The sequence below is a fragment of the Artemia sp. Qi Xiang Cuo genome, chromosome 20 (genome assembly GCF_049724085.1).
Source record: "Artemia sp. Qi Xiang Cuo chromosome 20, ASM4972408v1, whole genome shotgun sequence".
Classification (NCBI taxonomy): domain Eukaryota; kingdom Metazoa; phylum Arthropoda; class Branchiopoda; order Anostraca; family Artemiidae; genus Artemia; species Artemia sp. Qi Xiang Cuo.
In genome coordinates, this window is record NC_142813.1 from 12,977,692 (window position 1) to 13,004,407 (window position 26,716).

Genomic DNA, 26,716 nt, shown 5'->3' on the forward strand with positions numbered 1-26,716 from the left:
TGTTTTTAATCATACTTAAATCCTAGATTGCCTTACTGATCCTCCCTTTGAGAACAACTTAGGAAGCGGTTTTCTTGTAATTATCTGAAAACGTCAGATATAACCTCGAGGTGTGACAATGACGATTTTTGAAACTAAAAAGGAAAAATTCTTGAAACTTACACAGGGAAAGAGGTTCTTGACACAGAGAAAAAGAGGTTCTTGACACAGAGAAAAAGACAGCTTGATCAATATTTTCGTTAAGAAAATATGACAGGAGTCGGAAAAGTTTGAGTCTTTGACCAGTTCAGATAAAATATCAGCTAAGAAAAATTAGGTCTAGACGTACTAATCTATCGTATTGTTTCTAGCTAGAACGTCAGACAGGCAGTAGTGTTACCCAGGAGCGGAGTATGCCTGGGTTTGAACGATCTCCACAATATATAAAAAGTTTAGTTAAAAACTTAATCTCTGAATTCCTTAAAATTCTTTTCCAAAACAATACTACTTTGCAGGGAATGCTGGATGGTGGGTTGCTAAACTGTGCTTGCTCTTTAATTGAATTATGCTCTTCTATTTATACTTTTCTAATTGTGTTGTAGAGCAACGCTATTACATTAGCAGCAATTTTTTTTAGTTTTAAGTTTTTTTTTGGCATTATCAGCACCGTGCAGCTTGTTTTTTTCCCCGGCATGAGGATCCTGAAACAGAAAACTAAATTTACTCTCCAGTTTGTAAAATTTCCAGCAATTTAACAGGAAAAAAGGAAATCATGTTCTTGTAGCCCACCGAATTTAACAGGAAAAAGGAAATCATGTTCTTGTAGCCCACCGAATTTAACAGGAAAAAGGAAATCATGTTCTTGTAGCCCACCGAATAGCCCACCATAAACAAGGAGCAAAATGAAAAGGCATTAGATTCGAGAGTAAACTTCTTAGGGATCAGGCGGTGTTGGATTTTTGCAAGTCATGGATTTCTCTCTCCAAGATTTAAGTTAAAAAAATGTGTGTGTTCTAGATTTCCAGGAAATAATTCGTGGAAAAGTCAATATAGAATTCCAAATCTTTAAACTCCTACCATCAGGATATTTATCTGACAGGATTGTCGGATCTGGATTGTCGGTCGGTGAGGAGTAGGGCTTGTGTCCTATCTATGCCTTTTGGGGAACAGGACCTAAACTTATTTTTTTTTGTTAGGAAAAAGGGAATGGGTGGGTACTCCACAGTCTTTGGGGTATCTAGAAGTGGCAGTTGGATCTCAGTCAAACTGGGTGGAAAGTAAGACCATTTGTCCTACTTGTGGTTTTTGTGGCCCATGCCAGGCTTGACCTCTTTAGATTTCGGTCAAACTTTGTGGAAGTAAGATCAATTGTCCCAGTCAGGCCTTTTGAGTTTCTGAATATTTTCCGTTCTTTGTGTAGGTTAGGGGTCCTTAAATGAATGTCATCGGGACATCTACGAGAAAAGGTGGTTGTATTTCAGCCTAATTTGGTGGGAAGAAAGAACCAGAGTCTTAGTCATGCCTTTTGGGTATCTAGATTAAAGACGACCCTTGGGGTTGGGGTTGGGAAAGAGTAATCTGAACTTTCGTCTTTCAAGACTTTAGTCGAAAAAACTATAAGATCTCAACCTTTGTGCTTGATTCAACTTACATTAAGGGAGAGGTCGCTAAATTCAGGTTATCCATACATTTAATAGAATGAAACATGCACAGGGGGGGGGGGGTGGTCTGGTCCCAAATTGCCTTGAAATCCTAATTTTTCCCAAATCTCTTGGCATTTTTTTCAAATTATTAAATAAACTGTTTTTACGACTCGTATTTTCCTCCCCCCTTCATGTAGAAATTCCTGCGTACATCCATACAAGGAAATGCTGGATCTAAGCGAAAATTGATGTGTTCTGATCATATCTATTGTATATCAGGACCCACTGTGACGTGTTTAAGGTAAGAGAAGGAGGAGAAGCCCCTAAGCTCTTTTCATTAGGATATCCATCAAGAGGGGTTATCAGATCTCAGCCAAACGTGGTCGAAAGTAGGAACAAGTGTCAGAGTTTATTTCATAGACTGGTAGTTAAGCTGGAGGATATAGTTAGGGAAGATAATGTCCGACAGCTGGCGAAATATAGTAGAGATGATTTAGTCCGCTACCACTAATTAAGTTGCTTTTTTAGGGGGGGGGTCGTTTGGCATTTTTGTCCTGGGCCTTGAATCAGTTTGGTGGGTCCGTCCAAAAAATAATAATAATAACAGCAATAGTAAGTGTCCAAGTTGTGCCTTTTGGGAGACGGTTCAAATTTGACTTGAGTGGGGAATAGGGGGTCCTTAAATTATTGTAATCAAGATATGCACCAGAACAGGTCTTCAGAACTAGACCCACCTTGGTTGGAAGTAAAAGTAAGTGTCCTAGTCTACTTAGTCCGACGTAGGGGAGGGGGGAGGTTAATCCTTGTCATTATAACATTTACCAAACAAGCTTACCGGATCTTGTCGAAGATTGCCGGAAAATAACTGCTTATGTCATTGTTATGCTTTTTAGGGATTAGGACCTGATCCTGGCCGGGAAAAATAATGCTTGGAAAGCACATATCTCTTTACTATAACAAGGCTTAAGCATTGTTTCTGGTTGCCCAAAAAAGAAATATCTATTTTACCTTTGTATGCCATTTGCGACAAGCAATTTCACCAATTAAAATTTACTGAATTGAACTTTCCTAATTGAACTTTACTAGACTATTGCAAAAGAAATTTGAAATTTCAGCTTGTAATAACTCCATGAAACCGAATATATTCTCGATAAAAGGGAGGTGAATTCTAGTGACAAAAAATTCACTTGGAAGCGAAATTTAAATCAACTATAGGCTATCCGTCCAGTTTTTCTTCTGTGAATTGGAGCAGTGTTCATACTGCTCCCTAGGGGTCGAGTTACCATCCCGGTTGAAAAGTAATATTGTGAAACCGACTTCGAAGTTCGAACTCCAGATTGAAATATAAAAGTCTTGATGTTTGCAGAGAGTTATAGGGGAGGGACTCGTGTGACCATTTTTGGTGGGGAGTGAATTTCAGATATTTTTCGTAGCAAAAACTTAATACTGTACTTCTTCAAAGAAAATTGCGCCTTCAACTAGAGAAAAAAAACGTAATTCAATGTGTCATTGTGCCCTAGCCGCTTTGCCTGATAATATACATTCAGGTTGATACCTTTTGAGGTCGTGTAATTAGTAGCTTTGCAACGGAAATTACTAATTTTAAAATATGTTTGAGTAATTTTATTATGAAAATTAATAATGTTGCCACAAAAATGATTGATTCTACTTGATTTTCCTTACAAAAATAAAAAAAAACTTCGGAAATTTGTAATTTTATGTGATATTTTTTCTAAATTATTTGAATGCTACTGAGCATACTTTTGGTAAATTTACTACATTTTAGCTATTGTACTAAATTTGAAGTAAATACGTTTTGCTTAGGTTTTAGTAAATTTACATAATAGGAGTAAAACTACAAAAATTTTGAGCTTTCAACGTAACGCTAATTTTTCGTTTTGAAAATCGTTGAAATTAAGCTTAAAAATTAAACCAATTTAACTAACAAATTAATAAACTAATAAATAATTAGATAAAAAATAACATAATGAATTTTTAAATACTGAATATTTAGATATTATTAATAAATGTTATGCTAAAAATAATGTTATATAATATATAATCAACGTATATGAATAATAGATAAAATATAATAAATACTAATAATAATGCATAATAAAATTGTGTAAACAGATAATAACAATATTAAATTTGTGAAAACTAATTAAACTGAACCAAAACCAAGGGCGTAGCTCCAGCATTTGCATTGGGGGGGGAGTTGGGTCCAAACCCGGAGATTCAAAGGGCATGGGCTATATAATAACCTTTTCCTCCAAATTCTTGCGGGTGGGGCAACTGCCCCCTTGCCCCCTCCCCAAACGATGCCACTGACTAAGATTAAAAAAGATTTACAGTCAGAATTAATTGTAATACAATTACGCATAACCGATATGCAACTGAGGCTGCCTCCATGAAGCTTAAATGAAGTCTCGAAAAAGTACCTTGTTGCAGGAGGGGCAGTAATTCTGTATAATTGATTGGGAGAAAATTATGTGGTGACGATTGACAAAGAACAGATGAACGATAGAAGAAAACGATTATAATAAAGACAGTGCGCCCCAGGAGATTAAACGTGTCTCATTTGTCTGTTTGGGTAGAAGATGAGCCAGGAGAATAACTATGTGTTTGCCCAAGGCTCAGAAATTTTACTCCAATTTAGACGTTGCTCCCATTTTAAATTAAATAAAAAAAATGAATAAAAAGCCTAACTGTCTTGATTTGCAAAAACAAAAGAGACTAATTGTTTTCCCCATAGATTCTTTGCTCACTAATCAATGTTGATATAGCACCCTTCTGGGAATCCCTTTTATATAACAAAGTTCTGCCAGAATTTTTCTAAGAAATAATTATTTTCCAGACAGAATGTCTAAGAAAAGCGGTTATTCTTTTTTTTAATTGAAGAGCTTCAAAATTACATTGTAGAAAATGTTTCTCTTCTATCTATTCTAGACCATTAGAACGGTTCTGACAATTAAATCAGATTCTGTGCAGAAAAACGATAAGGTAGAAAAATTGTTTTTCCTATAGTCTCATCATATAATTTTCCTATCAAAGAATGAAATTACGATACCCTATTCGATTCCCTTGCTTGTGAGTAAGCTTACAAAAGTATACAAGGCTTTGTAGCATAAACTCTTAGGCGGTAGTTAAAAATGACTCCTATATAGCCCTTTCATAGCCCAATGCCCTTTTATATAACCTTTCATAGCCCAATGTGGTCAAATCCATAACACAAACGATGGAGAAAATGGAAAGATCATTTGCTGGTATTTATGTTCCTACGTAGGCCTATACATACCTGCACACTGGACGGTAGGAAACATGTCCCTTTATATTGATCAAGAAAAACCCTCCTTGGTACTTGTCTATAACCCTGACCACACTGTAGTACTTGATCTGAGTGAAACCGGTTTCTCTTTCTTCATTCAGAGATAATTAGCTTAATCTCAATGAGACAAACTACTATACAGGTATATTTTAATTAAATATTTAGTAGTTGGCTAGTACCCCTCCCTCACTTAAAACCTCAAAAATAGTTGCATGAAATTACACTTTCCGATTATGAACCCCCCCCCCCCCTTAGGACTTTGCTGTGATATCCCTCCAAGGATCCTCCATGTGACACATGCCTCTATGGTGGAGTCACATAAACAAGTGATTAAATTACATCAATAAAATTATGATTTATTTCTGCTAATCATTTGTATAGAAATTATCTGCTGAAAAATGGTTCCAAAATTCATTAGTGTTTTCGTATTACGTACCTTAGAATATAGAGAATTTATTTAACTACATTTTCGATTTGCTCTCAAAATGGTTTGAAGAGTCGTCCTAGCCGAGCAGTTAGCAGTTAAACTTGGCATCTTTTGTCCGTGGGGACTGGAGTCCGAGTCCTGATTCCGCTGCATTTTTTTCTTTTTTTGAATGGGGGTCAGAGTCTCTAAGCTCAGCCAGAGTCGACCCAGCTCCAAATGGGCACCTGGAGAGATCTGGGGAAGATAAACAGGAAGGGTTTGTGAAAGCACAGGATGGCTGACCCCAACCTCCCATTGCACTTCCTGGGTGAATGGCGATGGCACTGAAATCAGCATCGTCGGTAGGGACTGTAAAGGCAATACTGTACTTATTGCCTTTTTTTACACTTTACCGATAACTACGACCAGATTTTTGCCTTATATTAGACCGGGACGAATTCATAAAATTGAGCTTCTTTGATAATTGGGTTTCTTGGCAGGTGGCCAAAGCAAAATGTTTAAACAATACAGGATAGAATAGGAGTGCTCATAAATGGGTTCGTCTTTGACAGATTATTTATAGGGCAAGTATGCAGTTGTAGAAGACACTGTTGGTAGGCTTTCACACAATTTAATGAATAAGGGGAGGGAAGGGGAGGGGTAAAAAGCTGAAAAATAACAAAAAAGCGGAATGGCATTTGTTTTTTATAAAAAAAAAACTATACAAAAATATCAAGATTTCGTGTGGGTACCTGGGCACAAATACATCCCCCTTCCTCCTGCTGACGTGGCTGCCTGCTTGAGTACATATTTACTAATGGGGCAGATTAAGGTTGTTAATTTTATCTCGTATTTTATACATTCATTTTATGGCTAGAATTTCATGAACGCAAATATTGAAATTCATTATGTGTATAGATTCTATATTCTGTTACTATGTTCTTTTTCACAGGAAACCATTTATTTAATATTTGCGTGACAATAGTATTCTTCTTCAATTCTTTTGCTTAAAATCCTTTATTTTTTCACAGACCATTCGTCTTGGATTTCCACATCAACCGACAGCTATGGCTTATGACCCGATTCAAAAACTCCTGGCAATTGGCACGAAAACAGGAGGATTGAGAATGTATCCTTTTTTCTTATTATTTTTAGAGGGGGAGGGAAGTCGGAAATTTTAGGGAGGTGATTAAGACAGCAAATTTTACCTTCTTTGAACATCTCAGGCAACCTTTGCTGGTGGTACAGAAGAATTAGTCTAGAGAACTCGCCAACACACGTGTTTTCTGTAGTCTATTAGAAATCAATGTGTTCATAGCGACCATGGTAGTTTGCAAGTAAGTATAATGTAAATGTGAGAGCTGGGTGGCAATAGTTACCGAAAAAAGAAAGACGGGAAAAACTAAAGTGACATCCGTGCTTTGATTGCATGTAAATAAGAATATTTAAATCATATTGTTAGATTTGGAAGTTCCTGGAAATTAATCTCTCTTTATATTAGGAAAAACTCGACATAGTGACTCATTTTGTTGTTCCAGAATTAATGGGGGTTTCTTGACCAAAGAAATTCTTGTAAATGCAGTTGAGAGTAAATATTAGAAATGCTTTTCAATATGGATTTTTTAATATGGTAAATAATGAAACTCTTTTTCAATATACCAAAATGATAAATTGATGCCAATATTCCTTTCTCTAGTCTCTTGTACAGAGTTATTACTCATCTTTTCCGCCTTCAAATATATCTTGTTACTTCAACAGGTATCCTATGTTAGGGTGTGTCGGGAATCATTAGTTTACATAGAAGAGGCTGTCTAAATGTGATCGTGTAAGAGAAATTATGTTACTGTTTATCGATTGTTAAGAACCTTTCTATTTTACTAATGGAAAGGGAGGGTGCTATAATGTTAGTTTGACTTTCGATTAATCAAGTTTGGCCACAGTGATAGAGATACTAAAATATGCTAAACTCCGTTCTCACTTGCTACCACTGTGTTTCTGGATATTTAGGAATAATTTAACGGGCTAGATCACAAAATTCTACTTCAGAAGCTTACCAATACTGGTGTGGGGCCCTTAATTTGTAATTCGTGCTTATCAAATAGGAAAATAGTATTTATTTTTTTTGATTCTCTCTCTTCGATTTTTGTTTAGAACTAATTAGTGTGGCTCAAAACCTTTACCATTTTTAATCTATATTAAAAATTGCTGGAACATCTTGAAACTTGCGGCTCCTGAGTTAGGGCCACTGGACGGTGGTCCTTAATTTATATTTCACACATACCAAATAGGAAAATAGGATTTAACATTTTTGATTCTCTGTCTTGAATGTTTGTTCAAATCATACTGGTCTGGCTCAGAAACGTTACTTATTTTAACCTATATTAATAATCGCTGGAAAATCTTAAAAAATTACTGCTCCTGAGTTAGGGCTACTAAGTGGTGGCCCTTAATATTTAGTTGACACTTATCAAATAGCAAACTAGAATTTAAAATTTTTGATTCTCTCTCTTGGATTTTTTATCAAATCATACGGGTGTGGCTCAGAACCGTTACTAATTTTAACCTATATTAATAATCACAGGAACATCCTAGAAACTTACGGCTTCTGAGTTAGGGCCACTGGGTGGTGGCCCTTAATTTATAGTTCACACTAATCAAATAGGAAAATACTATTTTAACATTGTGATTCTCTTTAGGATTTTTGTGTAAATCATATCGATCTGGTTCACGACCTAATTTAATACTAATTTAATCTATTAATAATCGTTGGAGCATCTTAGAAATTTGCGGCTCTTGGGTGAGCTCCTTGGACAATCCTAGAAATCTTTTCAGGGAAAGGAGTTGGCTAGAGTTCAAATTCTTTTTGGCTTGCAATCAATTTCTTTAAGTGTGCTTGAGATCTAAAGGAAAGCCGTGTTTTGCCAGGAAAGCGTCATATTTTCAAAAATATTAAGAGGATTTGGACACAAACTTTAGTAGCTTACCCTCAGTCGCCTATTATAGACCTAGGCATTGGTTCAAACTACATTTTTTTTTGTAGAACTTCTTTTCTGATAGCCGCTTAAATGATGACCTGAATTGTATTAAAAAATTCCTTTGGGAAAAACAAATATATGCTGGAAAATTCCAGAATATATTTGTCACATTTTTGATTTGCCAGGGTTTCAAATCTATAAGTAAATGAGCCATACCTGCACGCTTCGTAAACATACCGAAATTGACAGGGCCTTAGGTGTCTTCTAGTGGCATCAATTCTTGGATTGTGTGGGGTGGGGTAGCAGAAGTATTTTTAATGTAGAGGGGCAACTTTGTTATCTTTCTGATTCTTTCAATGGAAATGCCAATAAAGCCGTTTTGCAGTATAAACGGAAAACAGATTATATTTCAGAGGGTGAAAAATCTTAGGGTCCCCCCTGACCCCCATTGGTGCCACTTATATCTTACTGTTAGTACTAAGATTTAATAATCCAATGACTTTGCGGCTTGAGGTTATTTATTATCTTATTAGATACCAGATAACTTAGGAAAAGCTGTGTTCCATGCAAGCAGATGAATAGCCACCGATATCTAACAAGAATGGTAGAAAACAATGCTAAGAGAGAAGGAGACCCAAATAGCCTGTTTTGTCTGCTTCCAATGCTTTATGAAACTTTTTCTAGTGGTGTGAAACAAGGGTGTATCCATGATTTTTTTTTGGGGGGGGGGGTGCAAAAACTTCACAAAAAACATCTAAAATTCATTATATGCATTTTGTCACTTTTTAGGGGTCGCACAAAATTTCGGGAGGGGGTCATGCCCGGTAACCCTCTCCTCCCGGATATGGCCTTGCTGTGGAAAAAAACCGCAAGGGGTTGGTCGAAACGCTGCTCGTAATAACTTGAAAGTGTTCTAACATTTGAATATTTTTAGGGACATGGGGAATTCTATTCAATTTTTCCCGTTTATCGCTTTTAAACATGTATTAAAAGTTTCTAGGATAAAATGCAGAAGGGATGATTATTTACTATCCTATCTTGATTTAGATGAAGAGTAAACAACTCGCTATTCTTGAAAAGAGGAAGAAAAACAAAGTTCAAGACGAAAAATAAGAACTTAAAAGCTGATAATCTGGAAATATTTCAAACAGTAAAAAATTACTTTGCTCTCGGGGAAACCAATATTGCCGCATTATGAAAGAATAACAAAGAAAACCGAATAACAAATTAAAAAAAGAAGAAGAATCGTGAAAAACAAGAAAAAGCAATTAGGATGCTTCATTATAAAATTGAACCATCCAGAAGCCAATTCGACTCAGTCCAGAAATCCAGAAGACAAAAAATGGAGAAAGCTCGAAAGAGGGTCAAACGCTGGTTTTCATATTGAAAGTACTGATCCTCTCGTCGATTTTTTTTTTTGATGTCTACATGTATTCTTCAACATGAAAAAAAAAGTGTTTATTTTTCAGAGAGTTTATTTTATAAGTAGATTTTATTGTTAACTTAGATCTTTGAATTTCTAAAAAAAAACACAAAAAAAGTAATTTCACAGCTCAAACTTTATGTCGTGTTTTGGGGCTCGGGTTCTTAGATAACATCCTTGTTAACGTGAAAATTTCAGACGATCAAGTACTTTTATGGAAAACTCTGGAAATTTTAAAGAAATTGAGTTTCTTCAGCATGAAAAAAAAGTGTTTAAATAGATTTTATTGAGAACTCAGCTCTTTGAATTTCTAAAAAAAAAAGAAACACACGAAAACCATAATTTTAGAGGTCAAACTTTATGTCGTGTTTTGGGGCTCGGGTTGTTTAATAATATCCTTGTTAACGTAAAAATTTCAGACGATCAAGTACTTTTATGCTAAACTCTGAAAATTAAACAAGATAGTTGGAGTTCTTCAATTTGATTTTAACGACTGAATGAGGATATATGAAGCTGGACAAATTTTTTTCTTATAGCGCTAGAAATTTATTTGAAGATGTTGAGGAGTGTTGACCATGTTAAAAACAACCCTTTTTTTTAATTTGGCTTTTCTTTGTTAAAGTACAACGGACAGTGAAAATGAAAACTGACTGTCTAAATTAGTTAAGCGGAAAGTTGCACAACCATGTATGTCTTAGAAAGTTATACGAAATCTCGAATTCAGTTTTTAACAAAAAAAAACTCCATATGTAGTTATGCAGTTTTGGTACCAGTAGGTGCCGAAAAAGAAAAAAAACGCGAGTTAAAAATCAAGAAAAAGTAGACTAAGAAAAGATGGGACCGAACAAAATGAGGAGGTGGAGGTTTCCTTTGAATGTGTTGCCGTCTGAGGGAATCAGAAGAGTTTTAGTGTTGAATTTTTGACTAACGAAGAGCGTTTAAATAGGAAGAGCGAAAAGTAAGTTCCTGGGACGTTTGAGCGGTACGTAAGTTTTGAAAGTCATAATGAAAAATGAAGAATTTTACCAAACATAATTAGTTTTCAGTAAAGTGCAAATGTCAACTGCTTGGATTTCGGGATTTTTTCAACTTGTCCTTCTCAACTAAAAAAATTGTGGGTACATATCTTGCGTGCTCGTATAGAACATTATGTTATCAGTCATTTAGCAATTAGATTTTAATCATTTTTAAACTCATGTACCAGTTTAATTAATTTTTCATTAAATATTTTTTAATAATTATTAAAAACAATTTTTGATTAATTAATCTTTTGATAAATTTTGAGGATTAAAGAGCAGCAACAGCATAATAAATTTTTGCGATTTCAGTTCACTATTTGCTTGATTTCGCCACTCATTGTAATTTCTATTCGTTTTAGGTTAATTTCTTCATTCATAGGAGATTTTTTTTTTCGTTTTAGGGTTGACATATTTTATTAGCTAATATCTAACAGTGTAAGTTCCAAATAAGCTCTTTATCATTTCTGGGATACATTCATCTTTCTCAATTTGATATCTATTCGATTTTAATTCAAAAGCTGAAGTTTAATTGATACAAGTTCAAGGTCACTTTTAATAAAGTAATTTTATAATATGTGTATCCTTGTAGCTTATTTTCCTTAACCTAACCAATAGACTAGGACGACCCGGAGTTAACGTTCATGCTCGTCATACATTTGCTGCTGACCCGCCAGGACCTGGACCTGGAGGGACCACCGCTGCCACTGAACAGGGGAACGGACAAGGTATGACTTTTTATTGTTTCTTGATCATAAGCCCATGTATATGCCTACTATGTCAGCAAGTTAAGTGACCGCCAGAAATGACCCCATTGGAGGAGGGGACTGGTAAATTTTTCTTAAATAGTTATGTTACACACTTTTCAGTCAGGTTTATTTTTTTACACAGAAAAAAACCTTGATCAAAGGAACTTAGTATCGTTCCCATGATTTTTAAATATGCTAAGTTGAATCTTATTCAGAATTTGAAAATGGAAAAAATATAAGAGGTCATCAAGATTAAATTCAAAGCATGGTGATGTTTCTTGAAATTTGGTTCTAAAACTAAGATGAACAGAATCCAGATGTCTTGCTTTTCCAAGAACTACACGTATATTACTGATAACTACCATTACTGTTTACTTGTTGCAATATTAAGTTGCCTGGGACTAATACTCTGGCAAAGACCCCTCTTCTGTTCCATCCTTGCTTTCTTTGGACCCCTGCTTTCTCTGGCTACTTCTAATGGGATCCCTAAAGAGCTTAGGTCGTTTCTTATAATCTCATTTAAGCCGTATCTTAAGGGCTCAGCTTATTTCTTAATTGCTTTGGGGCAATAGTTTATAGCAATACAGGGCAATGAGGCAATATGGGACAACTATTTGAGGGATTCTTCTGTTTCCATCTTGAAAACATGTCAAAGCAATCGTCTGCCTGTACTTTATGATTTACATCTAGTAGGTCTGAAGTACTCCCAGCCTAAGTAATGGAGCATACGACCACGACCACTGACAATTGATCAGTTGGACAATGACCATGAACCAAATTTGGTTTAGAACTCTACAGTTGGTCTGCTTTTTCTCGCCCTAAAAATTCGTGTTTAAAGGGAAAATGAGTATTGTAGATTAAAAAAGTAGATGGTATCTGCAAAGAGATGGATTTGCATTCTGTCTTTTGATGATTATCACCTAGTTAACTAATTTTCCAAAAACAACTCAATGGGTTTGGTAGCTAAACTTCTGTAATTTCTTTTAATAACCCTATTTAGTCTCTATATTCTAATATAAAGTGTAAATTAAACTGTACCAAATTTGATGCAAAAATCCAATGGGTGGCTTAGGATTTTTTATTTTGTTGGGGGTGAATGTTTCCTCCCTAATCATAGGGTTATTTTTTTTTAGCAATAAGCTGATGAAAACAAAATTTAACACAAATTGTTTACTAACAGTTTCCAATAACATATTAATTGGGTAGGAAGTAAAAAAAAAAAAAAAAAAAAAAAAAAAAAAAAAAAAAAAAAAAAAAACGGGACCACAAATAAAAACGAAAGATTGAAAACATTTCAAACTCAGTAACGATCGTAAAATGAATTCTAAGATTTGTTATTCCTAAATTTTTTTAGTTTTGTTTTTAAAATCGATGAAGAATTTTCGTCCACAGCGTTTTGAATTGCTGTAGAATTTCCTGGCAATACCTTAATGTTAATCTGAAGGGTCGTGTCTGACGTTTTCACGCTTTTGAGGTGCTTGATATAACTATTTGCTAAGTTTTTCTAAAAGGGAGGGGGCTCAGTAGGGCAATTTAGGTCAATAAAAATCAAAGTGTGACTGGGCACACATAGCTCTTGGAAGCGCACACATTAATGAAATTGTTACTAAAACAATTTCCTAAAAATCATGCCTTAAAAAAAAATCTAGCATTGCTTTTATTTCATTTATTCTTTGACACTTTTAGAAGGCCTAAAACAAGTCTTTATTGTGGGTAAATAATCAGGTTTCGGACGTGACTGTATTTAGGACTAAAGTGTGGATTCTGGCTTAAATTGGTTCTATGGCAGCGTTGGTTTACATGATGGTACAAATTGGTATAAATTTTAGATAATGGTACAACTTAGTCCACAATGGGTGTTAAATTATGTGTCAAATTGAGCAGTGGTTGAATTCTTTAAAATTGTTAGAACAGAAAAATGTGCCATTGGAATGAAAAGGCCATGGTATTGAAGGGCATGTAGATATGTTTTTCCAGTCCTTTCCTTTGATTTGCTATATGGTTTAGACTGAAAATTAAAATAATCGTCCGAGAAGCGGTAGTTCACGCTGATGTTTTTTTGCTCGTGACCCTGTTTTCATTATATATTCTTTTCATCAATGTGTTTGGCCCGAAAAGAGACTTCTTGTAAGATCGATTTTAATTTTCTAGTAACTCCATGGTCCTGCCAGAAGATAATTTACAAGATTGATTCTTATCAGCATGATAATAAAAGTCCTATTTTCGTTCCAATCAACGTTCGAAATAATCCTCTTGTTCTGATCAAAATACTGAAAAAGGGACACACTAGTTAGTCGTTGAGTTGATAGAAGTTAAAAAATGGAACCTCCAAAAGCGGAATTCTTACTTTTCTACAATTCAGTCTATCTTAGGGGTAAGAAGCCTGTTATTTTAGCATCTCCGAACCTTTTATTTTAGTGTCTATTTTTTAGCAAAGCCAAAAAATGATACTTGGGAAGCAGGGAGTGGTTTTTACTTAATTTTCATTGTTTTTAATTGCATTTATAATAACCGTCGGTCAAAAAGAAAAGCCATAGCATTTACAAAAATTTGCTTTTTTAAATAGCAATATGCAACTTTTGAGCATTTCTTTAGCCAAGTTAAAATAGAATACTAAAATCCGCGAAATACTCACCTTTTTGTGCGCGTTAAGAACACTTTCTCCATCACAAGTTCTTTTGAGATAGGGGATTCGGATCTACTGTCTCCCTGGGGAAGAGGCCTGAAGCCCAGTCCCCTTGGATGTCCTTATGACCGTCATTAGAAGTTTTGGAACGTCTTGTTTTTCCACAACAAGTAATGAGAGAGAGAGGGAGAAAAATTCATTTTTATAAAAGAACAATATTAACAAAAAAATCATATCAAACAGACCTACCATGTGAAAATCTATACAGATTTGTTGGTGGCAGGACTCAATATTTTACTCACTTACTACATATATACTGAAAAAAAAAAAAAAATTTAATTTTATAAATAAATGAAAAATAAACCCCGTGGGAACCGTGAACCAATACTTACAGAAGATAGAAGACAGAAGAAACGAATGTTCTTTCGTTTCTCGCTTATCTACTGGTCGTTACCGATGGTTATGATCGCTGATCCATTGGCAAGCGCGAAACTACTACACGTGTATTGTCAATGAACCAAAGACAGTTCACTGTCTTCTCATAAATTTTAATGTCAAAATAATTAGTTGACTCTAAATTCTCTATTCAAATAAAGTATTCTTAAAACTGCTTTCATTTTTTTTTTTTTAAGAATTATAATCCCATAATAATTGCAATATTTTGAATACTAAATTTTTAAGTCCTGAGGGGCCAATTTGACAATTATATACGAAAATATTGTCTGTTTTTTAATCCTTGATTGGTACATGAACCCACCCGAGCTATTATTTTGTTTAATGAAAATCGATGCTGCTACATTAGATTCTATATAACCCCCTAGTAATAGTTCTATATCTTCTACTAGTTGTTATCCCTCCAATTTAGGTCCTTTGGTATCTTTGAATTTTATGGTAACATGATTTTTGGCTGCCTTGTTAGGGATATCAAGTCTCCAATTAAGTGGGAACTTGATATTCATTGCCTTTTAACGGACAGTGACAAAATACGTAATTAGCGTGAATCGATTTTCGACTCTACTGCATCCATTTGTTATAGGACATCTAGAAATATTACCAAATAATGTTTTGCGCGAGGGCTTGGGCATGTTGATTATATCTAAAGGCGATGTTGTGCGTTCCATATCCACGACATCTTTTCTCCTTCATTGCCTATGGTATGGCTATTTTGTAGAGTGGTGTCCAAGAGTGGCTCTTAGCGTGGCAACCCTTGCCTATTGGATGTCACGCTGGAGTTGCAATACTATGCCCTTTGGGATCGAGGTTTCGGAGTCAGTGGCGTTCTCTACAAGCTTTGCCGTTACACACAAAGGGCGAAAGTTGACCGCGGCTCTGTTCCTGTGGTTCTTAAGAATGATGTTCACATCCATGTTTGGTTGGAGTTCCACGCCTAAGCAAGTGTATGGTGAGACATACATTCTAAGATGGGAAATTCTTGCTGGACCTCTATGTTTAGCGCTGCTTTAGGAATTGTTTTCCGATAGGAGTGTCTCTCTTTCTCAGAAATCAAATACACCAGGTGGTGTGTGTCAAGCGTTTTAGGGACTGTGCCAAACGTGACAAAACTGTGCGGCGCACTTGGTGTTCCAAGATTTATACCAGGTGGTGAAAAGTCAGCGCCTCCTCTGTTTTCCGTTCATAATTTGAGCTTCTGAGAGACAAACAGTCGGCACTACTAATAAGCCACATTACTAATGATTTTCCTTTCTGAATTCTCTTCCATTAATCAAGTTTCCAACTTTTTTCTTGCATCCTCCTTTGTTTCTTGAAAATTTCTTTATAAAAGAAGTTTACGGCCATTCAAACTTAAAACTAGTACACCGATCAAAACAGGATGGCTGTCGTCATCGTCAACGCTGCGCTAATCATGCTAGGATATGGATTGTCGTAGATTTAAAAAAACGACTTTAAAAACGAGGTTTGTGGAATGGATATGACTCATCAATCTTAATGGATACCTCTGTTCGAAAATAATACAAGAAAATTTTAAATGAAACCTAAGTTAGACATGTTGGTAGTGAGCTTTCGTTTGTGTTGTAAACTTTAATTGAAACGTAAAATCATATTGATATTTCGTAGAATTGACATATAAAAAAAATATTTACAATTTTAAGAAAATAAAATTAGTACGCTTTTTGCTCCCATTTTTTCTAGCTCCGAGGTCGTGTGTCCTCCTTGTAGATCCTGTACTGAGTCATTCTTGAAGTAAAGTTATCGCAGTTCAATGCTGTCATCGCTACTTACTGAATGGAGCGTCATCTTACAACAAAAAAATGCTCCTTATTCTGCTCTTTCGGGTTTGAGTTGTTGTCGAAAATTTTGACTTCGCGCTTTACGAAATTAATAGGCCAGATTTTTTGAAACCCATATTAAAAAAAGAAACACTCCACAGCGTTTATACGCAGTTTATTTATACAAAAGGTTGCCTAAATATTTCCCCCGATTGTTCTTCCTTATGGTTGTTATTCTACTTTATTTGACACCGAAGTCCACAAAGTGGATCGTCCTATGCTACACTTTTGATTTTCCGATATTTATACTTTTTTTGTAGATATTTTAACAACATTATTCTTACTTCACAATTCTGTTTATTAATTTTGGAACTAACTGGTGGGCTGGTGCTCTTAATTTGAAGCTCTGCCCTATACAGCATTTTCGATTGCAGTTCGAATTCTTTCTTACAAAACCAAGTTAATACACTGGATTCATTCGAGGTGCCTACTAACTTGCTGCCTCTTCTCCCTATTTACTCTATACAAGACACTAGCTGTTCAGCTCTCCCTGGCACTTTGATTTGTCAGACGGCTGACTGCCAAACTGCTCGGTCTTCAGCGTGTTTTACAGTGATCTTAACAATTTCTATCCCATCTGTGCCCTTGACGTCGAAAGCCCCCGATTGGCTCCAAAACCGTCTTGATTGTAGTGAGCCAGGTCTTGACTCTCCATCCCTGCTTCTTTTACCCATAAACCGGGGTTTGGAGTTAAATATCTGTTTGGTGAAAGCCGCCAGTAATTAGGATCATTGCATTGATTGTTGCATCAGTGCCGCATTTTTTTTTAGCAGCAGCGTATCTGAATTTTGGTGTTACTGACTCTATTCAAAGGTAAGGCGTTGAAAAATTGTCTTGGACGGGAGCGATCGCTGGTTACGAGGGAGGATAATTTTCCCCTTGCTAGTACGCTGGTACAGACCTGATGAGTGTACCCCTGGAGGAGGCGTATAAGCCTCTGCGGTGCACTATCTTCCTGAATTGGAACCTATATGTCACCATAAATGATCGAATCAAATCAGGTATAAAATCGACGATGATGGCCGTGATAATCTCATTATGCTCTCTAGGGTGTTAGAGTAGTTACCAAAGCACAAGGAGCCGGTCAGTAAAACCCATCGCAGGCCGATATCACGCCCGGTTTGTACGTTTGGTCGTGTTCTGACCATGGTGAAACAATTGAGAAGAATCCTGGTGAATATATATTTGCAGCATTGATTATAAGAGATATTCCTCAGTAGTTCTTGCGTTCAGTTTTATCAATCTTTTCTGCAAAGGGATGAGGGTTGATGCTATTCAACTTACCAGAAATATCTTTTGTTCCCCTTTTTTCTTCAACAGCTTTTATATGAGCAAATGAATTGTAACAGCTTTTAATGAGCAAAAAACCTTGAGCTTGCCTTCTAAATTTCCAAATGTATTAAATCTTATAAATACCCCCCCCCCCCTAGATACCCTCTTTGCAATCAATTTCAAATGATGTTTGACAATAATCCGGAAAATTTGTTAAAAGTTTTTTTTTTTTTCAACGTGGGCTCAAAAACTGCAGATTGGTCACGGCACACTGGATATAATAATTATCCCGCAAACATTTTTCATTTTGGCTGATAACAGCTTATATCTAACAGACGCTATAAGATTATCTTGTTTAATATTTGGCAAAGGGTCCATTGATGTATCAGCAGATACCGTCTTTTGCAGGCTTTAACTCAAGCGCTTTAAGTAAATTTTTCCCAGAGTTGATAAATAGGTGGCATTAATGTCAATCAATCAATCAATCAATCATTTTATTAATACTAAACTGTATTACAAACGTAAAGAAAAATTATTTGGCCCGAGAAGCTTGGCTTGTTGTGGGCCTTACAACACAATAATAAAGTACTAAAACAACCATAAATATTACTCTAAATCAAACGATATATATGAAATAAAGATTAAAGAGAATAAACACTACCATACAGTAAAAAAAAAAAAAAATAAAAAATAATAATAACGATATATAAGGGAAAAACACAGAAGGAGAAACACTAGGAAAAGAGAAAACAGGGAAAATAAACGAAGGAGAAAGAAATTACCAAACTGGAAATACACGACGAATAACTGCCTTTGCGGACAGAAATAACGGGACATCTGGTGAGATTGAATTCCATAATTGAATTGATTTATAAACAGGAGACCTCTGGGCTGCTGTAGATGAACGTTTGGGACGTTTGCTGCAGAGGCGGTGGAAGTGTACCTAGAAAAGCAGAATGCGCTAAATAAAGATTACTTTTACCCACAATGCGATCCAGCGGAGCTATTCCAGTATCATTATACAGATCAAAGGAAGGGTAAAGCTGAGTGAGAAGAAAAGTAGCCTTTACTGTCGTATTTTGAGCCCTTTGAAGTGAACAGAGAAGAGGTTTATTAGCCTTACCCCAGACAGAACAGGAATAAGAAAGGTAAGGAAAACTATGAGCATAACAAAGAGAAAGCATAACATTTGGGGGAAGAAATGAGTTAACCCGGTGCAACATTGAAGACTGGCGGAGGATGAGGGAACGGGTGTGAGTTATGTGAGGCTTAAAAGAGAGAAAACAGTCAAGATACACACCAAGAAATTTCACCATAGCAGCTTGCGGTATAACATCATTCCCATAAGTCAGGATGATTGGCTCCCTTACATCTCTCGTACGATAAGGGGTCCTGAAGTGTACAATGGCACTTTTTTGGCTGTTGAGAGTCATACCATTTGACCAGCATCAATTTTTTACTTTATCAAGAAGACCTTGAGCTAGGGAAGTGGCAGATGGCAAGTCCACTGCAGCAATGAAAAAGTTACTGTCATCAGCAAAAAGAATAGGGTGCACAAGGGGATGAAGACAATCAACACGATCATTAATGTAAATTAAAAACAAAAGTGGTCCAAGCACAGAGCCCTGTGGGACACCCTTGAATATAGGAAAAGTAGTGAAAGAATTACCATCAACCGAAACATACTGTGATCTTCCTGACAGATAAGAACTTAACCATTCTAGTGGGACTCCATTTACTCCAAATGAAGATAGTTTAGACAAAAGAACAGAGTGGCCAACCATATCAAAGGCTTTTGAAAAGTCAAGAAACAGACCCAAAACACACAAGCCCTTGTCCAGATTAACATGCACAAACTCTGTTGCATCTGAGAGTGCATACGAGGTAGAGAAAGTGGGACGAAAACCATACTGATTGTTAGTTATTAGAGAATTTCCTGCAGTCATATTAGTACTAAAAACAAATGAAGAGAGTCTACAACACACTACCCCTTCAACAACCTTAGAGATGACATGAAGAAGAGAAATGGGTTTATAATTTGAAATTAGAGATGAATCACCTTTTTTATGCAAAGGTAAAATATTAGCAACTTAAAATAAATGAGAGAAAACACCAGAAGAAAGAGGGAGGTTAGTTATGTGTGAGATGGGGATAGAAACAAACTGACCAATTTTTTTAAGAACATTATTGCTCAGACCAAAACCATCAACTGAACGGCTACTTGGAAGCTGGGATATAATACTATAAATCTCAATATCACTGCATGGGGAAAGGAAAAATGACTTTTCTGCTATGGGAAAACTACTTACTCTATTCTTGGGTTGAATGGGAACTGAAGGAAGAGTGGTGAAATACGAATTGAAGGCATTTGCTGAAGAATTTTTATCCACAAGAGATCCATCAGCATTCCTGTAATGACATGGGGGGGGACTGTTTGAGTTTCTAGCGAGAAATAAGCTTCATTAACTACATTCCAAACCTTTCGCAAGTACCTCTTACACTCATCAATTCGACGCGAAAAATACAGCTTTTTGGCTGCACGTACTGAAGTCGTAAGTACATTTTTATAATGTTTATACTTCAAAAGATCATCCTGTGTTTTACTTTTACATGCAACCTTGAACAGAGACGCCTTCATATGTGTAGCATTAATCAGACCCATGGACATCCATGGGCATTTGGGTGTAGAATTCCTTGGTCTCTTCCTAAGAGGAAAATGCTTATCCAACAGAGCTCCCATACGAAACACAAATAAACTTATTGCACATTCAACATCATTAGCTTCAAGAACACTATACCAATCATTACTCTGAAGACTAAGAATTAATTTTGAAATTTCATTATCTGTAAAGTTCTAAAAGAAGATTCACCTTGCTCATTCTCAGTAATCTCAGTTTTAGGAACAAAAAGTGATAGATAAATAGGGAAGTGATCAGACAGATCAGTGAAAACAAGAACAGAAGTAAACTTCAATTTTGGAGAATGAGAAATGAAAATATTATCTATTAAAGTGGCAGAATTTCTGGTAGGGTCAACACGAGAAGGAAAGAAAATTTAAGGATGTAGCCCAGAAGAAGAAGCACACCAAAGAGATGGACACATTCATCAGTTGATCCAACATTTAACATATTATAATTAAAATCTCCCAAAACACAAATACGTTTTTTAGAGAAAGTCCCCGCACCAGAAAGCTGATCAAGCAAATCACAGAACAGATGTGTTGGAAAAGGAGGGGGCTTATAAAACAAACAAACAGTATCACATGCAAACTGGCTTTTCAGATCAATGACAAGAGAATAAACAGTCCTACTATTGGACACTGCTGAAGTAAACAAGGATTCAAGGTCATACCGTCTACTAAATTTAATATCAGATTAAAAGTTCTAAAAATTCTAAAAAGTTCTGTAAAAGTTCTAAAAGAAGATTCACCTTGCTCATTCACAGCAATCTCAGTTTGTCACAACCGTGTTTTTATGATTTGATTTTAGATTGTTTATTTGTATAATAGCACATTGAGAAATAAGTGCTGATCTGGAAGTACATCTTATTCATAATCCCTTTTTCTTGACGTTCCTCGGTTCTTCCTTATCAACAAGGAATGCTCTATGCAAGATACAGGAGAGCCCAGATCGATAAGCACTTCATAGTGTTAGTATCTCTCTCCAGGACTAACTTTCCCCTGAAAAGGATCTCTGTGAGAAAAATATAGAATCGTTTTCCACCCCTTGTCGCATGAAATCAACGTTATATATTCTGAAGGGTACATTTGGCTCTACGTTTATTGCCGTTTGGGGATTTTCGCTTCAGATGCTCAAGAGATGGAGATTTGAAGCAATTAAAACACTTTCCTGGATAAGAGTAATTAACAAACCATTTTTACAAGTTTATTTCAATAAATGGACGGTTATGTACACTGGTACCTAAGGGATATAGACAATATTTTGATCGGGCAGAAACAAATTCATTTGTGGGGATGTGACCGCGGAAAAGGTCTTTCATGGCTATTACACAACCAAACCAAACATAATCTTATAAACTCTACCCCGCGGGGAGGAGGGCGATTCAGAACCTCCAGCCTCTCCCTAGATCTCGCATTTTGGAAGTAAAAATAATGAAGTTGAGTGGATTTCTTTAAAAAGTGGTCCGAATATTAAAAACAGTGCTTTTTAGTTCCAAATATTTGTCTATGAGTGTGTTCCTTGTGTAAATCTTTAAGGGGGAGAATTTGTTCTACCCAGTCATTGTTTGTAAATGGTGGCCGGCGTTTAACCCCCCCCCCCCCCCGGCGATTACCCCCTCCCAACGGAAAATACCCCCTGGAAAATACCCCCTAAAAAACCGCGGAAAATACCCCTGGAAAATACCCCCCCCCCCCCTGGAAAATACCCCCATCGGAAAATAAGGCTTTCCAAATTTGAGAATTGTATTTGTGTGTGTTTTTTTTTTATTTCCGTAGGGGGAATGAATTTCCGTACCTGGGTACTGTGTGCCATTCACTCAATTTTACACCACGTAAAAGGTCAGAGATAACGGGTTCCTCCGTTGCTTCTGTCATGTAAGAATGGGACAAGTTGAAGAGAGGTGACAGAACAGATGGGATATATATAATTGCGGTAGAACATTTGTACATAGGGGGGGGGGGTAAAATATTCTAAAAGTTTTAAGTCAGAAAACAATTCCTTCTAGGTATGGCTACGCGATTCATTTATGTCATTTTCCTATGTTCATGGCCGTATAGTTTGGCTTTAAAATACACTTGCACTAAGATCTTGCATCTAAGATCTTACATCTTTCTGCAAAGATTTCCGTTCTTTTAACTCATCTTTGTTCTAAGATCTTACAGATCACTGATCAAACAGTTCGTGGTAACGAACTGTAAGTAAGGAGCGACCCGGCTCAATGGTAACCGAAACTCTAAAAAACGGGTTTTTGATACCAATAGATATATCAAAAGAATCAAATTTCAATGCTGATTTCAAATATATAACTTTCATCAAGTTTAGTGCTACCCATCGAATGTTACGCTCCTGAGAAAATTTGGCTGATTTTCAAAAAGGGGGAAAGACCCCCTAAAAGTTATAGAACCTTAATGAAAATCACACCATCATATTCAGCGTATCAGAGAACCCTACTGTAGAGGTTTCAAGCTCCTATCTACAAAAATGTGGAATTTTACATTTTTTGCCAGAAGAAAGATCACGGATGCGTGTTTATTTGTTTGTTTGTTTGTGTGTTTGTTTTTTTTTTTTTTTCCCCAGGGGTGTTAGTATAGACCCAGTGGTCCTAGAATATCGTGGGAGGGCTCATTGGAACGGAAATTAAAAGTTCTAGTGCCCTTTTTCATTGACCAAAAAAAATGGAGGGCAACTAGGCCCCCTCCCTCGCTTATTTTTTTCCCAAAGTCACCCGATCAAAATTTTGAGATAGCCATTTTGTTCAGCATGGTCGAAAATATGATAAATATGTCTTTTAGGATGACTTAATCCCCCGAAGTTCCCAGAGGGAGGGCTAAAAGTTATGAACTTTACCCAATGTTAACATTTGTTTTTTTTCTGGTTGTGGGTGGTAGGGGTGGGTCAGTGGTTATGTTGGAGGATCTGTTCATGAAGGAAGTTTTCATGGGGGAAGGGAAATTGCCATGAAGGGGGCGCCGGACTTGCCAGCATTATTTATTGGATATTGGGAAGTATACAACCATTTTCCGGAAGGATTTTTTCTGGAGGGGGGCTAGAGGAGGGGGTTACTCTGGAGAATATTTCTGTGGAGGATGTTTCTTTGGGGTAAGGGACATTTCTATGAAGGGGGCGCCGGATTTCCAAGCATTATTTAAGAAACGATCAGAAGTTAAATAAAAAAACAAGTTTTTTCAACTGAAATCTAAGAAGGAATATTAGAACTTAAAACGAACAGAAATTATAACGTATGTGAGGGGGTTCCCCCCCCAAGTCAATACCTCGCTCTTTACGCTACAGTTTTTTTTAGTGCTTTCAAAAGAGCTATCTCTTCTAATTAAATGGCCTTTGTGATTCAGGGGTTTCTTAATAAAATTTTTTTTTAACTTTTAATGTAAAGAGCGTGGTATTCACTAAGGGGAGAACCCCTTCATATAAGTAATAACATATACGTAATAAAAAAAACAATAAGAAAACAAGCGATACGGCTCAATAGTAATCGAAACTTTTAAAAATGAAATTTTGATGTCAATAAATGTATCAAAAGAATGTGTTTATAATGCTGATCCTAAATATATAAATTTTGTTAAGTTTAGTATTACTCATCAAAGGCTACGAGCCTGAGAAAATTTACTCGATTTTTTAAAGAGGGGGAAACATCCCCTACAAGTGAAAGAATTTTAATGAAAATCACACCGTCAGATTCAGCGTATCAGAAAACCCTATTACATAGGTTTCAAGCTCATATCTGCAAAAATCTGCAACTTTGTATTTTTTGCCAGAAGAAAAATATACGAATATAGAAGTTAGTTACGTAAGTTAATTTGTAAAGACATCCATTTAGCAAAAGAAAAGTAAAATTTTTATACAAATAAAAGCTGCATTAACTAAAAAACGATCAGAAATTAAATAAAAAAAACAAGTTTTTAAACTGAAAGTAAGGAGCGACATTAAAACTTAAAACGAACAGAAATTATTCCGTATATGAAAGGGGCTGTCCCTCCTCAACGCCTCGCTCTTTACGCTAAAGTTTGACTCTGTCTCACAACTTTATTTTTTAAAACAATAAAAAACTTTAGCGTAAAGAGCGAGGCGTTGAGGAGGGGACAGCCCCTTTCATATACGGAATAATTTCTGTTCGTTTTAAGTTTTAATGTCGCTCCTTACTTTCAGTTTAAAAAACTTGTTTTTTTTATTTAATTTTGTTAACAAAAAATGCTAAGGACGTCATATTTCTCCCATATAGAACGATGATGAGAGAAGTTTCATGATATACTCATCATAGTTCTTAGACCGCTGATCAGATCAGAATGATGACAGACAAAAGCACGCTATAAAGAACGCAAAAAAGTTTGCAAAAGAACGCAAAAAAGTTTGCAAAAGAACGCTATGGCTACGAAAAAAATACATAAGAATAGCGAGGTATCTGGAAATTTTGGTAACTAAGTAAAAAAAAAAGAAAAAAAAGTTTATGTTATTTTTGTCTTTCATTTATGTCATTTTACTATGTTCATGGCCGTATAGTTTGGCTTTAAAATACACTTCTCTATCTATCTATTTAACATGCAGAATAATTATACCAAACACATTTTGCATGTAGACCCGGTATAATTTACCCCCTCCCCCTAACAGGCAAATCTATAGTCCAAGTTTATTTATAAAGTAGCGAAAAAACTGGTGTGTTCTCGAATTTTAGTACCAAAATTCGTTTCCCCTACGGAAATAAAAAAAAAACTCTACTAAAATTCTCAAATTTGGAAAGCCTTAATTTCCATGGGGGGGGGGGAGTATTTTCCAGGTAGAGTAAACGCCTAGAACCTTTGTAAATATGATATAAATGTTAGTTTTATTCAAAAATTTCCTTTTTATTTTTATTGAATTGTTTTGTTGTTCTAATTCTAACGTTCATTTCTATCTTCTTTTCTTAGTTTAATTTCTTCTTCTTTACTTTGTGTTGAATTGTCTTGGTGTACTATTGCTATCGTTATTTCTATGTTCTTTTCATAATTTAGTTCCATCTGTATTTTTTTCTTTTTTTTTTTACACGGTATTTGTTTCTGACTTCTTTTAGGTTTCGGGAGACGTCCTGAAGGATCATGTATTATTTTTGTTACAGCGATAGGAGGTATCAAAATCTCTTTGACTGTACAGGATAGGTTTATTTTATACGGCCTATTCCTATTTCTTTGCAAATGTGAGTAGTGAACAGGAAACCCTCCTTATGTAGAACGTAACTTGACAAAAGCGACTTAACGCTTTCGTATACAATTGGAACGTTGCTGGCGGAAAGCGCACTTGTAACAGAGATCTTGGCGGAATTCGAGTTTTGGTTTGAATTTTTGACAACACCACTTGAATTTGAATGGCATGTGGACGAGATTTGTTAGCGACTGTCCATTGGTAAAAACGCAGAAAGTCATAAAAAGTGAAAGGATTGGTCACTGGGGATAGCTGATTATTTGTTACAGTTATTAATTAGGCACTATATCTTTTGCTACGGTGCTTAAAATGTTTTTTTCACCGTTGTACTGGGCATTTGCAACAAAACAGACGAAAACTGTAAAAATAAGTATAAACAGAAGAAAAATTTTTCATTTATGGCTAAGCTCCAATAAAAAGTCTGTTAAACGATGAGATTTAAAGAGAAAAAGATACTAACAGGTATTGTGGTAATTTTCAAGTAAACAAGGACTAGTACTTGCGTGGGTTCTTATGTATAAGCCATCGTCTTTTGCAAATGATTTTGTCATTCAGTCAACACATTAATCATATGAAGGACTGATTCAATAAGTATGGTTAAATAATAACAGAGGAAAAGTTTGTCTCTGACGAAAAAAAACGAACGCCCCCTACTGCTGCTTGTAAGATCAAAAAATTAATAATAAAAACCTTAATACGCATACTAGATTTTCTTTATCTCTTTTTCCGTTTACCTTTTGTTGAGCCGAAGACAAAAGAACCATTTTGACGAAAAGGATCAATAGATTGGCCTCTATCTGTGAATATGGTTGTTCAAACATGGTTTTGACAGTGTAGTGGTTGAAACCGACTTTGGAAACTCTAGGTACTATGGTTCAAACCCTCCTGTCACAAGGCCCTCGACGAGTGGCGGCTCTCGTGGTAAAAATAGCCAACAAACTAGGGCCGTTCTTTTGCTCTAAGATCTTACATCTACTATCTCACATCTTTCTGCAAAGATTTCCGTTCTTTTAACTCATCTTTGTTCTAAGATCTTGCAGATCACTGATGTTAACAAAAAATGCTAAGGACGTCATATTTCTCCCATATAGAACGATGACGAGAGAAGTTTCATGATATATTCATCATTGTTCTTAGACC

The 26,716-nt window shown here is 35.8% G+C and overlaps 1 protein-coding gene across 1 annotated transcript in view; it reads left to right on the forward strand.

The window, feature by feature from the left end:
- Positions 1–26,716, forward strand: part of LOC148939884 (syntaxin-binding protein 5-like) — a 55,736-nt gene that overhangs the window by 4,352 nt on the left and 24,668 nt on the right. The window contains exons 2-3 of the mRNA XM_089106022.1: positions 6,388–6,485; positions 11,389–11,498. Coding sequence (XP_088962148.1) covers positions 6,388–6,485; positions 11,389–11,498 — 208 coding nt within the window. The remainder of the gene's footprint in view (positions 1–6,387; positions 6,486–11,388; positions 11,499–26,716) is intronic.